The sequence below is a fragment of the Podarcis liolepis genome, assembly GCF_965112155.1.
Source record: "Podarcis liolepis genome assembly, chromosome: 3".
Classification (NCBI taxonomy): Eukaryota; Metazoa; Chordata; class Lepidosauria; order Squamata; family Lacertidae; genus Podarcis; species Podarcis liolepis.
This window is the reverse complement of record NC_139557.1, coordinates 42,947,242-42,964,821: the sequence shown is the minus strand read 5'-3', so window position 1 is coordinate 42,964,821 and position 17,580 is coordinate 42,947,242. Positions and strand designations below refer to the sequence as shown.

At 44.1% G+C, this 17,580-nt stretch overlaps 2 protein-coding genes across 10 annotated transcripts in view; one reads left to right on the top strand and one right to left on the bottom strand.

Annotated features, from left to right (window-relative positions):
• DOP1A (DOP1 leucine zipper like protein A) overlaps window positions 1-6,733 on the bottom strand; it is a 65,083-nt gene extending 58,350 nt beyond the window's left edge. Inside the window, exon 1 of one of the 8 annotated variants that reach the window (XM_083497449.1) lies at window positions 6,445-6,733. The gene's annotated coding sequence lies outside the window, so the exon portion shown is untranslated. Of the gene's footprint in view, window positions 1-4,968; window positions 6,112-6,444 lie in introns of those variants that run through there. The other 7 variants (XM_083497444.1, XM_083497445.1, XM_083497443.1 and 4 more) reach the window with 7 other exon arrangements.
• Window positions 6,734-6,803: 70 nt separating this feature from the next.
• UBE3D (ubiquitin protein ligase E3D) overlaps window positions 6,804-17,580 on the top strand; it is a 49,603-nt gene continuing 38,826 nt past the window's right edge. For both annotated transcript variants that reach the window (XM_083497487.1, XM_083497486.1), the window contains exons 1-4: window positions 6,804-6,959; window positions 9,876-10,075; window positions 12,608-12,698; window positions 15,848-16,082. In XM_083497487.1, coding sequence (XP_083353613.1) covers window positions 6,895-6,959; window positions 9,876-10,075; window positions 12,608-12,698; window positions 15,848-16,082 — 591 coding nt within the window. In that variant the 5' untranslated portion in view covers window positions 6,804-6,894. The remainder of the gene's footprint in view (window positions 6,960-9,875; window positions 10,076-12,607; window positions 12,699-15,847; window positions 16,083-17,580) is intronic.

The window sequence follows — 17,580 nt, the reverse complement described above, 5'->3', positions numbered from 1 at the left end:
TATGAAAGCTGGCATGTCCCTTGTTTCAAAGGGCTCTATGACTTCCTGTAGCCTGCAGGTTATGACTAGCAGGGCAGGTAGTCAAAGTATTTATCTAGCCTGGAGGCAGGCAGTTCAAGGAGGAAATCAGGAAACATCGAAAGGCTTTTGTATGCCTGTGAGACAAAAGGTGGCAAAGAAATGTATAATGGGATTGCACTGGGGGCAACAGAGGAGAGTTGAGAGTTGGCTCTAGGATATGTAATTAGAGGGAGAAAGGATCGTGTTTAACCCTTGTTTGTTTGTTTGTTTGTTTGTTTGTTTGTTTGTTTGCTCTACTGGGGAAAATATTGGTTTTCTCTAACTTTTACATATGCCATTTCTTAAAACTATCCCCTCCTCCATCTTAGTAAACTTTTTACATTGCTCATAAACCTGTTGTGGTATTTTATTTTAACACCCCCACACCTAGAAGTTATACATTAAGAAGCTTCAGGCGGACCCAAGGAAAGTTTGTAGGCTGATTAATAAGAGGCAGTCATGTAGAACTAATTCCCCTTTATTTAGTGGCAGCAAGTTTTTTCAAGGGGAAGCGCGGGCTGAGCAGAAGGATACACGGTGTTAGCGGCCAGGTCTCTTCCTTCAGACAGCAGGGGCCCAGGGTAGTTAGGAAGTGGCCCATCACACACCCATTTATCCAGTTGTGCAAGAAACTGTCAACAGTCTACATTTCAGGCAAAATGTTGTCAATTCTAGTTACAGTGTTTATGTACAAATTCTCATTGCCTACTACTATGATTATCATTTTTTATAATTCTACTTCTATTGTGTTGTTGAATATTTCACAGTCATAGTTTTATTCCTGTTGTAAATCATATTGAAGCAGATAAATAAATGTGTATCCATACACTGGCTAGTATTTTGTAAAGCTACAAACTTTCCTGGAAGTCTTATGCCCTGGAAATGAGACAGCCAAAAATATATGTTAAAAAGTAGACACCACAGTGTACTTCCTAAGAACTTCTTCCATCAACCATCTTTATGATTCTTGAGTATGGAATAAAACAATGTTTTCAGTATTTATACTTATAAGTAAATCCTAATGAGTTCAGTGAGGCTTACCTATGATTATGTGAATATATGATTGCAGCCTCATGTACACTATTTAATCCTCTCAGCATGTAAATTGGGTTAGTACAGTGGTGCCTCGCAAGACGAAAAGAATCCGTTCTGTGATTCTCTTCGGCTAGCAGTTTTTTCTTCTTGCGAAGCAAGCCCATTGAAGGATTAGCGGATTAGCGCTATTAGCGGCTTATCTGCTGATCGGATCAGCTGATAAGCGGCTTAGAAAAAGGGGGGGAAGGGAAAAAAACCAGCAGGAACTCGCAAGACATTGTCGTCTTGCAAAGCAAGCCCATAGGAGATTCGTTTTGCGAAGCACCTCCAAAACGGAAAACTCTTTCGTCTAGCGAGTTTTCCGTCTTGCGAGGCATTCCTCTTGCGGGGCACCACTGTACTTTTATTCCCATACTGTATTGAAGATAGTAGGTATCTACTGAGAGGGAGTAGCTTGCCTAAAGCCACATTAGAGTCAAACTTGGGGAGTCCTGTACAGTAACAGCCCATGGATAACTCACTATCAAAGCATCTAATGCCCAATATTTCTGTTTAGTTACTGTACTTTCCTCATCAGCTAAAGGCAAACAATGCTACATTCTTCAAATGAATACAGCAGGAACATGAAGACAACAGGGTTTTTCAGAAAACTGGAATGCCAGATCAAACAACAGACTTTCTGTACCCAGTATTTTCTAACTGAATATGAGTGGGTAGAATTTTAGTATGCCTTTGATTTTTTAAACATAGCAGCTTAAAGCCTGCCTTCTTTGCTATTAACAAAGCTGCAGATTTTATAAAACATTTGTTTGTGACAATTACTCTTAATTACATAATAATCAGCTAGTGCATATTATCAATCCAAAGAATATAATTATTTTTGCAAACTAGGATCACACCACATTTGAAAATATTGTGAGGGTACACAAAACATAAAAAGGAAACAAACTAACAAAATACAAAGTTAAAGCACTAAGACTGCATTAAATCCACCTGTAAAGTCAGCAGGAACAATATTCTACAAAGCTACCCTGAAAAGGGTAGGGGGGAGAGTATAAAAAACAAATGGTTGCCACCATCCTAATTTCTGGGTGGAGTGCATTCCAAAGTGTGAGGGATGCCATCCCAAAAGCTCTGTCTCAGGTGCTTTTTAAATGAATACGACACACAGTGCACATTTGTTGCACTTACAGCTTAACTACTCTTATGCCAGATCCCTCAAGTAGTACTACAATTAGACACAACCCTATTTATAACACAAGTTAGGAGGATAATGCCCCACAGCTTTCTCTCACCCATATCAATTTATATATTCAAAGGCAAATTCCATCATAAACTCCAAAGTGAGGATAAGGGTCCATCAAGAGCAACCAGAAACTTAACACACATTTAATACTGGAAAGCCTCCAATATACTCCACCATGGGAGTAATTGTTATTGTTACTTTCTGCATAGCTGCCAGCATCGCAAGGGAAGAATGCTGCCACTCTTTCAAAATGGCACCAGGCTGGGTAGTATTAGTTGCAAAGCCTCCTCAATAGGCGGAGGATACAAAATACGCAATTGTGGTGCGGCCAACCACCTCAGTCATGTATTTTCCCCTGTCCTTTGACAAAGGCAAGAGTCTCTTTGCCTCCCTTCTCCTTTCATGCACCCCAGTTGCTAATATTCCCTGCCTGATTCAAGATGCAGGCAAATAACAGTACGGAGCTGAGGTGCCTATGTGGAGGACTGTGCCAAAGAACCTGGGGCTTTGCATGCTGGGGAAAACCCTTTGTATCCATTCTTGCTCAGTTCAAAACACAGTCCCACTGATAACTCTAGAAGCTCTACAAGATATCAGAGTTGAAACATTAACTAAAGTGAAAGGAGCAATTGCTATTCTAGGAATTGCTGTGAAGAACCTCAACGGATGAAATTTCCTTGTTTATTTTTCCCTTTCTCTAGGCATCCTGTCAGATTAAGAAGCCTTCAGTACTTGACTCAGCTTGTTTGGCTTCTTCAGCAATTGTACTCTGGAATGTCCTGTGTTGATGATCTTTAGAAAATGACAAACAGCATTTGAAAATTACTCATATAAGATGCGGCTAGGGTGGGGGGTGGGCTTTGGTGACAAAGAACAACTTTGATAGTGTGAAATGTCTGGTGCAAGGGACCCCAATTTATTTCATTCTGTGCTTTATTCTCTATAAAAACAAGTCTTCATTTTTCCCTATTATTTTATATTTAGCAAATTCAACCAGCATCCTGTAACAGATGCTCTATCACTGAATTACAGCATTTGAAGGATTTTAAAGCAATTATTTCTAAATCGAAGAAAAGGGTCTTAATTGTTACTGTTCACAACCTATAGCCCAAGCATCATTTAACTTTTCTGAAAAATTAGGAAAAAGATACCCACATTTAAAACTACAGAAGCTTAATAATAGTATAATGTGCTGCTGATAAAGCACTTATACAATATGTTATTTATTTAGCATCGATTATGCTATTTCCATTATATGTATATAAGATTGAAGCTGCACTCCTGCGTGCACTTACCAAGGAACAAGCCCCATCAAACATGAAAGTGCTTATTTCCACAAATTGCATTGTGGGAGACAGTAATCTGCTCAGTGATATCCAAACTGACAAACCACTGGCTCAATGCATGAGCTTCTAGTGCCTCTCCTTGGGACAGAAGATAGATACCATGTCAACCACTGCACTTTACAAGAGGCAAAGAAAACTCCTTACTAATGCAGTTTAGAATTACTAATCTACATAAACATAGCACAGAGGGAACAGAATAAAGCCAATTTATTAGTTACTCGGATTTGCAAGTGGACTTTGAAAGACAATGTAGAAAGGGGTTACTAATCTGTGTTGCCTTATGTGCAAAAAACCACACTGAACTGCAGCAGATTGAATTTGAAGACGGGACACAAAGAAAAGGGTGAATACAATCCTATGCTTGTTTACTCAGAAATAAGTCTGACTATATTTGAGCCTGCTCCTTTATAAGTGTGCAGCTTGAACGAGTGAATGAAAGTAGAGAATGCAAAATGCCAACTATTAGAAGGTCACATCATACTCTAGCAGCTAAACCAAATAACCATGAACTCCTGTTCATTATTCACAGTAACTGGGGTTGGAGATGCATGATTCTGAAGAGTGGATTAGTTTACCCTTTAACAGAAGTTTTTAACAGTATCAAGACTCTAAAGGGGCGGGGCAGAGAGCTACAGGTGGCTGTTATTTAAAATAAATGAGCTCAGAGTGCAAAGGTGTGGTGTGTGCGCAGCAGGTAGATGATGAATTCTCACTCTCCCCACCCCCACCCCCTGCATAACAAAATATAAGAAGACTGAGAGGATGTCAGGGAAGAGAAATCCCCCCCCTGTCTTCACACAACCAGGGTGGCAAAGACATTGGCAATGGGGACGCCAAAGGTGAACTAGTCAACACCTTGTGACTGTATCTGATGAAGATGGGAGAGGAACAAGAGAGGCACAAGAGATGATGATGGCTGTTTCTGATGGGCCCTGCTCCATTTATTTTCAGCCCCCACCCCATGGAGGGGGGCTGTCATGAGGGAACGGGAGATAGAAGGAAACATTAGTGGCAGACAGGAGAAACTGACCCATAAGCATATTTGGAGACACAAAAGACCAGGCGGCATCTCCACGCACCCCTCCCCATCCACCCTATACTTCTGAATCTCACCCCCAAGGAGGTGAGGAAGGAGACCCTCCAATAAGGGATGCCCCCACCCTGCCCCCTTACCCCCAAACCGTAACGCTTATATACCCTCCCCCCGTCACAACCAGGCACCGAAAAAGCGGGAAGCAGAAAAGGGTTGGGGGAGGGCGCGTCGCAGGGGGAAAGGGTTACCTTGGCGTCCCAAGCCGGAAGAGCCCCCGCCGCCTAAACACACCGGAGAGGGCACTGACAGCTCCCAGCATGCAGCGCGGCCGCCTTCCTTCCGCCCTCCCTCCGGCTCGCTTCTCCTTGCGCAACAGCGACACCTGCCGGCTCTCCAGAACGTTCCACCGCTGGAATCCTACCCCCCTCGCCTCGGCTTCTGCGCGCGCCGGAGAGTTCGCCCTCCGCGCTGCGCGTGCATCTTTCCGGGCCGCGGCCTTGCATCCGCACTCGCCAACCCGGGCAGTAAAGCCCCTCGGCCACACGTCTGTCTTCGAGGAAACCTGTCTTTATTAAATTTGTCGGCCGCTTTATCTTGCCCAAGGCAACCCCTAAGCGACTTACAACGACCCAAACAACATGGGCACAGCCGGGGGGATGCAGTGCAACCCCCATCAAGTAAATAAAAATACTTTACTAATTCTGTCGCAGATAACTCTGTTCGGCACCCCCACATACATAAAGCCTGCCCCCACTAAAATCCTGCCTACGCCCATGCCAAACAAACAGACAACAAACCCCGCAGAAAGCGATTAAAACCAAGGGTAAAAGAGAAATAAAATGAAATTCTGCCACCAGCAGATATATGGGCCCTGTATACGAAAACAAGGCAATTCTTGCACTGTTCTGGAATCCAAGTGAGGGAATAGGAAGCGGCCCCTCTGTGTTTGCCTGCGCGCATTAGTTGCACGACGAATGTCTCAGAGGGTGCAATTAAATGTATATCTGTCTCCAACAGAAGCGAGCCATTTACCCCTGGGTCCCGGCTTCCGAAGCTGCCCTCGACCTCTGGTAATCGAAGGCACGCTGCTTCCATACCTGGAGGCTCTGCATCAGGGTGTGCCTCCAGACGCTGATGACTCCAACTCCCACCAGCCCGATGGTCAGGGATATGATAAGGAGCTTCAGCTCTACAACACTTGGAGGGCCGCGAGTCCCCCATCTCGCTTAACAGCCTTCACTAATAATACGCAGTTTGTGAATTTAAGGCTCTGCTATCCACTAAGGACGCTTAGGCTGCAATCCTATACACACACACACCTGGGAGTAAGTCCCATAAAAGTTTCGCACCCCGTTGTAGGAAATGTATACTTTTTTGTGCGTTCTGCAATTTTCTAAAGGAGACGTACTAGTATACACGTATAGGATTTCATTGCAAGCCCGCAATGATATTTTGAAATTGTTATTATGGCCTTAAGGCAATAAAGCTTTTTGATTGCAAGCCTGGAACCCTGTATGAGTTAACCTCGGAGCAGGCCCAATGGTATCCACTGGAACTTAATTCTAAGTAGATTGCAATCCCCTCCCCCAAGGCCACAGATATTTTTTTCTCTCCAAAGTACCATATTCAAAAGACCGAGCCCTTTAAAAGAAACAAAAGGCCTCTTTGGATTGCAAGGTGGGACACTTGCTTGCAACGAGAGCTGAACTAAGAAACCCACACACCATTTTAAGCGGCATCTTAGGCTTGCCTCCGAGCTATCAGTCCCAAATGACGCCACGTGGCGCACAAACGATTCCAAAAACGCAACCTTCCCGAGCCCGTTCAATTCGAAATCGGAGAAAAACCTGAGAAATCCTTTCCTCGGAGCTGAGCAATTGGAGGGTGAGCACTCGCACCTACAAGTTTGCATACAGGAAGAAGGGACGCCGGCTCTTCTATTTCCTTAAAGCCAGCCACTGGTTGCCTGGCGATGGAGAGGGCGCTGTGGCGAAGACGGAGACTTTCTCTTTGCCGGTAGAGGCCGGTTTCGCTTAAGCGCTTCCTGGGCTGAGTTTGGCGTTTCCCCTCCTCCTTCCCCACGTGGGTCCGCTCGCCGGGCAGGTCTGAATTTCGCCGCGGATACAAGATTTGGATGTCCCCAACCCAGTGTCTCAGTGGCACGCGCTGGCTTAATGGACGAGATCGCAGTGTTTTTGGAAATTAGGCAGGGGACGCAGAGTGGGCTGCTGATTATCCGGTATTTATTTTAACTCTTTCCAACGCCCCCTTCCCGTTTTAAGAGAAGTTGCATCTATTTTGCGATAGCCTCCTTTTCTCCCAGGCAATTCGAGGCAGCCGCCGTAGGGTCTCTGTGCAATCTCCTATCCAGACACCGATTAGATCTAGGTTAGTTTCGGCCGCAGTGGCAATGAGTGGGATCAAAGGTACTTCACCCTCCTTCTCTCGCAGCCCTCTTTCTCCCTTCCTTAGCTGGTTAAACTTCCCTTCCTCTGCCTCGACGATGATGAGGTTGATTGGCCCCATACTGCTGTTAAGCTTTCCCCTTCAGAATTGTGGTAGGGAAAGTGTAACAATTTTCACTCCTCGCAGCCCCCTCTGTGCTGATCAGCTGACTGGGGAACAGCTGAGAGTGGTTAAAAGTATGCTGGACTGCAGAAAAGGCACTCCTCTGCAGAAAGGTTGGGATATGAATTTAATTAATAATAAATATTTATCAATGTGCCTCCCCTTTCTTCCTGTTGCTTGGCTGGCCAGTGGGAAGATAGTTGTGGGTCATGTCGGGGTAGGCAGTGGGCTTGAAGCTGCCCATGGAGTGCACATTTCTGAACAAGAAATAAGGGAGAAAGGCATGTTTCTTATTAAGTATGTCTGTTGACCATAGACTGTGCATATTTCCCAGATAATTTACATAATGCAAGCAAGATATGTACCTTCTCTAAGACCTGTTGGGGATTATGCATTTTGCCTGGGAAATGTGAACAATTCCCACTTCGTGAGAGGATTATGTGCACATTGTCCATGAGGCCTAGTGAATGCATTATGGTCAGCTATTGTGCTCATTGATCACAATGATATATTCCCCTTAATATATATTGTGCTTCCCAATTCAGGACTGCACTTCGTACATCTGATGATATAGTCTCCAACCCATGCACGTTTAAGACACAAAGCTCTGTAAACTTTAAGGTGCAAGTTGTACTACAATGCAGTGGTACCTCGGGTTACAGATGCTTCGGGTTACACGTTTTCAGGTTACGGACACGCCGAAACCTGGAAGTACCGGAACGCGTTACTTCTGGGTTTCGGCGCTCGCACATGCGCAGAAGCGCTAAATCGCACTTTGCGCATGCGCAGAAACGCCAAATCGCATCATGTGCGTGCGCAGATGTGGTGCTGCGGGTTGCAAACGTGCCTCCCGCACGGATCATGTTCGGAACCCGAGGTTCCACTGTAAACTAATCTGGTTACTCCTCTAGAATTTGCCATGTGGGCTTTAGAGACTTTATTGCAAGGTCAGGAAGTTCATGATATCAGAATACTAGGGAAACTACATTAAGACAAGTTCAGGTCTGTAGAGTAAACATCTTCCTTGGTGATGTCATATGCTGGGCTCATGTGGAACCCTGGTTCAGAAATTCTCCAAGAGTTTGGTAAACAGACCTTCATTGGCACAGCGGCCCTGATCAGATGGAGCACCCGTGTGGCTTCAACAGGAAGAGAACTTTTGAGGACAACAGCTCACTGGGCATCCAGCTTCCTTATGATCAGCTTCCCAGCCTGGACGTCAGTTAGGTGTGACCCCTGGCTGCACACCACCTCCTTTTGAAACCTGGATCCTCAAACTCCTTCCATTAGTTTTTCTCCCTCTCTGGCTCAACCAGGACTCAAGACAGTCTCTGTCTGGCTATCCATCTCCCCTTGTAGGAAATTTTGATGGCCCATCAAGGTCCGCAGTTGTGTCTGTTTTCTTTCTGACTTGTCAGGGCACCCTGCAGGGAGGGGAAGCTGCAAGTCTTTTCTGCCTGCAGGCTCTCCTCCCAGCTACTTCTGCTAGCAAGCCTTGTGAAACTGATATGGCATCACAGAAGGTATGTGGCACATTATGTGGCCATAATGAGTTTTTAGTGGCACTCTGTCCACACATACACACAAATAGCGAGTGACTAAAGTGCTCTTAGGGACGCGGGTGGCACTGTGGGTTAAACCACAGAGCCTAGGACTTGCTGATCAGAAGGTTGGCAGTTCGAATCCCCGCAACGGGGTGAGCTCCCGTGCTCGGTCCCTGTTCCTGCCAACCTAGCAGTTCGAAAGCACGTCAAAGTGCAAGTAGATAAATAGGTACCGCTCCGGCGGGAAGGTAAACTGCATTTCTGTGCGCTGCTCTGGTTCGCCAGAAGCGGCTTAGTCATGCTGGCCACATGATCCGGAAGCTGTCTGCAGACAAACGCCAGCTCCCTCGGCCTATAGAGTGAGATGAGTGCCACAACCCCAGAGTCGGTCACGACTGGACCTAATGGTCAGGGGTCCCTTTACCTTTACCTTAAAGTGCTCTTACGTGCAGGCAATAGGAATCCGAGATATGTGTTCCCAGTAGTGCTGTGTCTCACTGATATGTAATTGCTTCTTAATATTTATCGTTCAGACCTCTGCTTAAGACAATTGTTATTCTCCCAGGCATTTTAATGAGTTGCATTTCATGGAACCCAAGGGTATGTTAAACAATGGAAACTGGATTTTTCACTTTGCTGTTCAAATCAATTGTTATTTAATTGTGTGTGTGGCTGGTTTTTCATTGTTTGGTGAATTATTATATATTTGGTGAAACTCAGTGGTGTTTGTCTGCCAGCAGGATGGGCATCATCTGCAGAACAGATTCCCCCTCCCCTCTGCTTGCCCCTCAAATGTCCTCTGGGACCGCCCTGAAGCAGATTTGAGAGTGACATGGCAGGCTGCCTGGAGGTGGGGTTAGGAGAGGAAGGGGCAGTCTGCCCAGTTAATGTTAGATATTGTCTGTGGTTGCTTTCTTCTTTTTAATTTGTATTATGTACATTTATGAAAGGCATATAAAAAACCAGGCTTTCCCAGGCCTATCAGTTTGTCCTTCAAAATCTGCTTTGAGTGGAAATAATCGGTCTCTCTTAAACATCTTCAGCCATCTAAAGCCAGAAAGCTGGCCCATGGATATTACCGTGATGCCGTCCTTGGTAGAGCTACAAAATGATGAACACCGCAAGACCATCAGCCTTCCACCAGAGGTCAGGATTGTTCCTTCTTCCTGTCGAGGACTGCAGTATGTGCTTGGGGATGGCTTACATATGAGACTGCTAGTTCAAGCAGGTGTCAATAATACAAGTAAGAGTGACTTATATATGTATTTTTATCACCAGCGTTTTGCCTAAAGTTGTAAAGCAAGTAGATCAAACTGTGAAGGATTTAGTATGTTTTCAAGAAAAACGGCAATTGAACCAAAAAAGAAATGTCAGATGTGGGGATGGTTTAACTTTTAGCTGTGAGATTTGCCTGAACTGACTTCACAATGTGGGCAGATTCCCTTTTTTTCTTTCGTTAACTGCAGCTTGGATTTAACTGGATTTACTCCCTTTGCTGTGTCCTAATGAAAACAAAAGTTAGTAACAAACCTCCCTTCACAGGCAAAATGAATGCATGGCAAAGTAGCATTGCAGGATTAAAATAAGAGTTTTCTGTTAGCTTGCCTAGTTTTTTGAGTCCTTTTGAGATATACCGTATTTTTCGCTCTATAAGACGCACCAGACCACAAGACGCACCTAGTTTTTGGATGAGGAAAACAAGAAGAAAAAAAATCTGAATCTCAGAAGCCAGAACAGCAAGAGGGATCACTGCGCAGTGAAAGCAGCAATCCCTCTTGCTGTTCTGGCTTCTGGGATAGCTGCGCAGCCTGCATTCGCTCCATAAGACGCACACACACTTCCCCTTACTTTTTAGGAGGGAAAAAGTGAGTCTTATAGAGCAAAAAATACGGTAAGTCTGCACTCAGATTGTGTGTTTCGCTAAGTTGAACTGAATGCTGTTTCTGAAATTTTGTCAGTTCACAATCCCCCATGTCTTTGAATTATTTTTATTTTTCTTCAGTAATGTTGGCTACAGTACATTCCCATAGTTAAGCTTAGCTTAGTCCCACTGAAATCCATGGGATTTAGGCTGAAATTCTATACCCACTTATCTAGGAGTAAGCCTCCCTTAAAAGAATAGGATGTAAGTAAGCGTATTCAGCTTTGGACTGTTACTTGCATGTAAGTGTGGATTTTGCATTGCTGTTGTATGATGTCACTTTGCTAGCATGATATAATTTTGTGGTGGTAGCTGTTGCATATTGAATATTATTGGGAACTATTTTATTTTTTACATTTTTTAATCCATGTACATTTAGAAGCCTTCCTGGTATGACTAAAAATATGTTATGTTGCTGTTTGACTGGAATTGTGCTTATTTCTACAGCTTCCTGGGGTGGCAGATTACTTCTGACAATGTGTGTATAAGACGCCCCCATGTATAAGATGCCCCCTATTTTTAGGGACTCCAATTTAAAAAAATAGGGGATAGATTGCCCCGTGTATAAGACGACCCACAGTTTTTCACATAATTTTAAAGTAAAACAACCTAGTCTTATACACGGAAAAATACAGTATCTTGTTAGTTGGTTGTATATTAGTGGGATATTTTTTAAGTAGCTTCCATTTTAACAAGGCCCACAAAAATAATCCTGGTGACCCACATATGTGGGGTAGATAACAAAAGAACTGGCTGGGTGTCTGGATTCAAAACGCAGGGCTAAACTTGCTCTCCAGCAGGAGAGAGCCCCAGTAGCAAAGTTTACTTTTACAAAAGGCAAGCAGCTGTATAGTGTTGTGGAATATAGGTTAGACCCTTTTATCCCATTTAGTCCACTTGTAAACAGTACTCCTCTCTTTCTACTCCACTTGCAATGAACAGACCACACACTGTTAAGTAAGTTTAAAATGCTTTACTTACAAAATGTTCCAAATGTCAGATTCATGTATTTATCTAAGCAGCAGTAAGGAACGCAGACAGAATGCTCTTGGGTAGAAAATACAGAAAGGTATTTTACTGTAGCTGAACGCGTGGACAACAAGCCAGATCTGAACATAAGAAACCTGCTGGATCAGGACAAGGATCCATCTTGTTCCAGCACCCTGTTCTTATAGTAGCCTAGCAGATGCTCACAAGCAGAACCTGAGTGCCAGCATTCACCCCCACCCGGTGATTCTCAGCAACTGGCATTCAGAGGCACGCCACCTCCGACACTGAAGGTGGAAAGTAGCCACTGTGGCTAGTAGCAATTGGTGGCCTTACCCTCAATGAACTTATACAGTTCTCTTTTAAAACCATCCAAAGTGGTGGCCATCACTACCTCTTGTGGGAGCTAATTCCATGGTTCTGCTATGCGCCTTTCTTTTAGGAGTGCTTTCTTTGATCTGTCCTGAGTCTTCCAGCATGCAGCTTCATGAGCCCAAGTTCTAAGATTACGAGAGAAGAAAAACTTGTCTCTGTCCACTTTCTCTGCACCATGCATAATTTTGTCATGTCTTCTCTTACTCGCCTTTCCTCTAAACTACAAAGCTCCAGATGTCGTAATCTGGTTCATCTCTTGCTGGGCTATTAGCCTTGTCATCTTCAGCCCACTATGTGTTATATGACAATAATAATATGTGCCCACCATACATTATACCATGTATGATAGGTCTGAACTACTTGAAATGTGGTATATTTTTCCTTCTGCATCCTGCAGTTTCTAAATGTCTTCCGGGGTGAATCTGGATGGTAACATTGCTTGCTTTTTAATGCTTAAAGTTATGTGGATTGCATTATTCAATATCTTTTCAGAACTGGTACCAGCTCTGGGTGACATCCTTAAAACCAAAAAGAATTGTACCTTTTACTGCCAGTCTTGCCGCGAGAGCGTAATAAACAACCGGTAAGTGCTGTACTCCCATTATAGTGTGCCTCTGGATGAATGGGTTTGCATAGAGCTCAAACGAACAAGTGACGACTTCTAGAGAACACTAGTTTGTACTGATCAGGGCAGAAAAACATGTAGCTGTAGTGGATTGGGTCGTTAGGCCAGGGGTGGGGAACTTCAGCCTCTCTTTCTCTGGCTCCTGGATCTCTCCCCACATCCCACTGGCCCCATTTAGCACTCCAAATCTTTGCCTGAGTAGAATGTGTCTTTGAATTCTGATAGTGCCTGTTACATGTCTGTATAGACCAGGGTTTCCAGTTTTTTTGGACTACAACACCCATCATCCCTAGCTAACAGGACCAGTGGTCAGGGATGATGGGAATTGTAGTCCAACAACAGCTGGAGACCCAAGTTTGGGAAACCCCGACATAAGACGATAGAGAGGGTGGATGGACAATTGAGACTAGCCAAGTTTACAAAGGTAAACTTTATATTCCTTGCACTTTATGCCTCTGGCTCTGACCGCCACTGGCATGTGGTCCCAGGAAGATTGCTCAGGAATAAATGTGGCCCTCAGACTTAGAAAAGGTTACTCCCCCCCCCCCCCATGTTAGGACTCTGCTTCAGAGATTTGGAGATCTAGGAATTTATGATCTTTCCTTCTAATCTGTGTCAGTTATGAATAACTCATTGTTCTCCCTGTCTTCTCCCCTTATTGTTTTATTTTAACACAATTTCTTTTTGTTTGTTACATTTTTAATTATCCTCTACCTCTCTGAGAGCCTTCTGGCTGAAGAGCAGGCTATTAAGGTTTCAAAATAAGCAAATCGTGTCTTCACACCTAAGGAACAGCTCTGGAAAGCTAGCTAGCTGTTTTGTGATTTTTAGTTGACCTCAACAACGGTACTTATTGGAATATTTCTCCTCCTTGGTTTTTTAGCCATGGGCCGTTGCAGTGCTATGCATTGCTTTGTTTACTACCCGTGTGTGCCCACATCTGCCGTATATATTTAAACACAATTATACCACTTTAAACAACCATGGCTTCCCCCAAAGAATCCAGGGAACTGTAGTTTGTGAAGAGTCCTGTGAGTTGTTAGGATACATCTAGCCCCCTCACAGAACCACAGTTCTCAGGGTGGTCCAACAATCCTTCTTCCCAGGGAATTCTGGGAATTGTTGCTCTGCGAAGGGAATAGGGATCTCCTAACAACTCACAGCACCCTTAACAAATTTCAGTTCTCAGGATTCTTTGAGGGAAGAATAATCATGCTTAAAATGTATGTTATGGATGTGACCTATGTTCCACGCTCTCTTGGTATCATGGTAGTGAGAGAAAGATATTTTTTTTCCTCCTCCCATATAGCTTGCTGAGAGGCCATGGCTGGTTTTCCCTAATCGGGTACGACCAAGGCTGCTTTGGCACATGGCTGGCAGGGAAGGGAACAATCCTTTTCATGGTATTGCTTCTGCCATTCAGTAGCTCTCCGAGATCTGAGCCAAGTGGCATTTAAACTAATTTTCCTCTGCTAACTTTTCTGACGTTGACCCTTCCTCATTAATCCCAAATATCACTGCACATTTGCAGTGCGGGTGCGCTGAAAAATGAAATGCAGGTGTCATCTGTTTAAGCTTCAGCTTACTACATTACATTTTGTGTCGAGTATTATTTTTCTAGCATACACAGAAGGCTTGGTTATTAAGCTAGGGAAATATATTGCTCCAGGTTCCAAGCACATCCACGGGATTGAGTGCCTTTTGCTTTATTTTACTGTCTGACAGAAATAGATTTGTAAATGCTTTTTTTGCAAAAATAAAGAAGCTACACAAGATTGTAGAAGCAAGTTCTGAAGGGATTAAACAAGACACTGAAAATGTTTTGTAACTATCACACTCTGCCGTTTGTGTGTGTTTTGGTAAACCTATAAGGTACTTTCTTAGGTCTGATATGAGTCTGGTTTGATGTGTGTCATTACCTAACTTATCATGTAGACGCCCATCAGGCAGAGGATGGCGGGGGCACGGGAGTTCTGCTCCAGACACTGTTACATTAACTCCTTCCTGAATATCAGCCAAATGATTGCATTCTTGCCAGGCTCAATCTGTGTGGCATGAAATCTAAGACTGTTCAGTGGCATGTAGTTTTAAGCCATGACTATTTCAGCCATGGCTTAGTGTTGGGTAGGGAAGAGGAGGCAAGCTTTCTTCTTTAGCACAAGATCAGAGTGTCAGAAGTGGTATGAGAGAACTGCTATTGCTTGCAATGTTTACATTACATCACCACCCCCTGCCCTGGTCACTGGTCAGACTGGATTTATGGGTTTTAGCAAGACGAAGAAGAAGAGGAAGAAGAAAAAGAAGACACTGCTGGAATTAATGGATGGTATTCCACTGTTTTTTGTGGCTGCATACGTCCCCCCTCTCCTTACCCCGTGCCATTCCCAACTGCTCTGGAGGGTTGGGGGAAACCCCAGACAGATTTTGGAGGCATGTGAAGGGAGGCAAGGGAAGAAATATTTGCTCTGATGTTCATTCACTTAAGTGTTATATTGAATACAACCCAGAATATGTAATATTTCAGAAGGCACCTATTGACTATGAAAGAGCTAATGAAGTTTAATATATTTTTCTCTCCTACTCTAACCCCCACCAACTTCCTCAGACTGTCAAGTTTTTTTCTTTATTGTTAGTTTTTGTATGCACTTACCTGCATGACCACATTAAGCAGCACTTTTGAAGGAAAAATAAAATAATGTCAAGTCTACTGAATTCCCCACAGCAATGCCTCCACCATTTCCAGAACGTTTTCTTAATCTTTAAGCTTTTGACCAGTATGTTCTTCTGCCCATGTTAAAAAAGAGCTTCTTTTCTTCTATTAACATTTCCTTCAGGAGTGAAGATGACTCCCATCCAGAATCTACTTACTAACCTATATAGGCATTCTCACCTTTCTTGAACTGTGTTAGCCAAGGGCAGAGTTGGGGTACCTGTGACCTTCCAGATGTTGTTGGAGTCCAACTAACATCAGCCCAGGCCAGCTTGTAGACCAACAACATCTGGATGGCATCATGATGACTCCTGCTTTATCAAAATGACTAGTCCACACATTAAGTCTAATTGGTCTGTGTCATAACAACTAACCCTTTCACTTTCATCCCTTTCAGGACGTTTCTCAGAGTTCTTTCCCTTCCCGGTGAGAACTGGGGTGATTTGGTGGAGGAATGGTGTTGTCACCCCAACCCCTTCAACGACAGCGTGCTTCGGCCACAAAATGGAGACTGTTTCCTTGGGCACAATTATTTCCTGATTAGTTCAGGAAGTGAGCCAACTGGGCCAAGTTCTGAAATCCCGCATTCAGAATCCCTGGGTGCTCCTTCTAGAAGCAGTGGCTCTGTCCTGGTGAGTACACTGGAGAAATAATAATGGACAAGCGCACACTTGACATTTGTTTTGATTGTTAGGATTGGTAGAATCATAGATCTGATTGGTAGAGTCATAGATCTGAGATCATCTAGTCCAACCATCTGCAATGCAGGAATATGCAGCTGTCCCTTATGGGGATTGAACCTGCGACCTTGGTGTTATCAGCACCATCCTCTTAAGCAACTGAGCTATTAGAGAGCATGCATAAGAGCCCAGGTTTGTTTCCCTAGTATCAGCAATGAAAACAGACACAGGCAACCAGCTTCTCTTTACGTATTTTTGCAATTAGCACTCTCTATTAAACGTACTTAAACTGTCCCTGTGATTGGAAACCCTGGCAGGCCAAAATTTCACAGAAAGGGTTTACAGCACCTTCCGATCTTCCTGCTAATTCTGTCAAGATCTCAAAATCTCTGCCTCCATCCCTAGGCTTAGCCTTTCACATGTTCAGGTGAACATTGCCTTGGTAATTGTAATATTAAAAAGTAATATTAAAGTAATGTTTGAAGCAACCATCACACACACACACACACAGAGAGAGAGAGAGAGAGAGAGAGAGAGAGAGAGAGAGAGAGAGAGCGTGCACCATAGGACCGCTTTTCCACATCACCTGAAGCAGTACTTTTCAGTGGAGCAGTTCACTCATTCTTCTGACACTCAACACGCAATACATTTTTGAATAATGAGCTGTTGAAGTATGCACTTGTGTGTTAAAAAAGCCAAAATAGCAGCCGATCCTTCTTTATTCTCCCCCTCACCTTTCCTCTCTCTTCCTCTCTCTTTCTGTCTGGACCCAGCACATGGCATCTCTTCTGCAAATCATCGTTTAATACAATTTTTAAACACCCTGAGGTCACACAGCATTCTAGCAGCTGTCTCTAGGGGGAAGTATTTTCTTCCTGACTATGTCAAGGACCTTTTGGAGCAGAAGCACAAAAAAGATATTAAGAGAGTAGATTGCCAGGAGCTGAAAGTTGTCAACACAAGATACATTGATTTAATTTGTGTGGCAAAAAGTATTGCCACTTTTGTCCAAACCGGTGAAAACACTCTCAGCTCATTCCTCTTCTGCTACCTTATGTACTTCTAAGCAAGAGAAAAAATACATTGGGTGTGTAGCAATTGAACCTGGAATCTCCTGCAGTCCCAGCCTTGTCTGCACAGAAGTACAGTGGTGCCCCGCAAGACGAATGCCTCGCAAGACGGAAAACCCGCAAGACGAAAGGGTTTTCTGTTTTGGAGGCGCTTCGCAAGACAAATTTCCCTATGGGCTTGCTTCGCAAGACGAAAGCCCATAGGGAAATCTCCGGGGACCTCTTTTAAATGCTGGTGGTGGGGAGCAAAGCCTTTCCCCCCCTCCGGCTTTCAGAAGAGGTCCAGGAAGGCCGGCGGGGCCGAAAGGCTTTGCTCCCCACCGCCAGCATTTTAAAAGCAGTCCGGGATAGCAGGGAAGCGCTTCCCGCTATCGCGGACG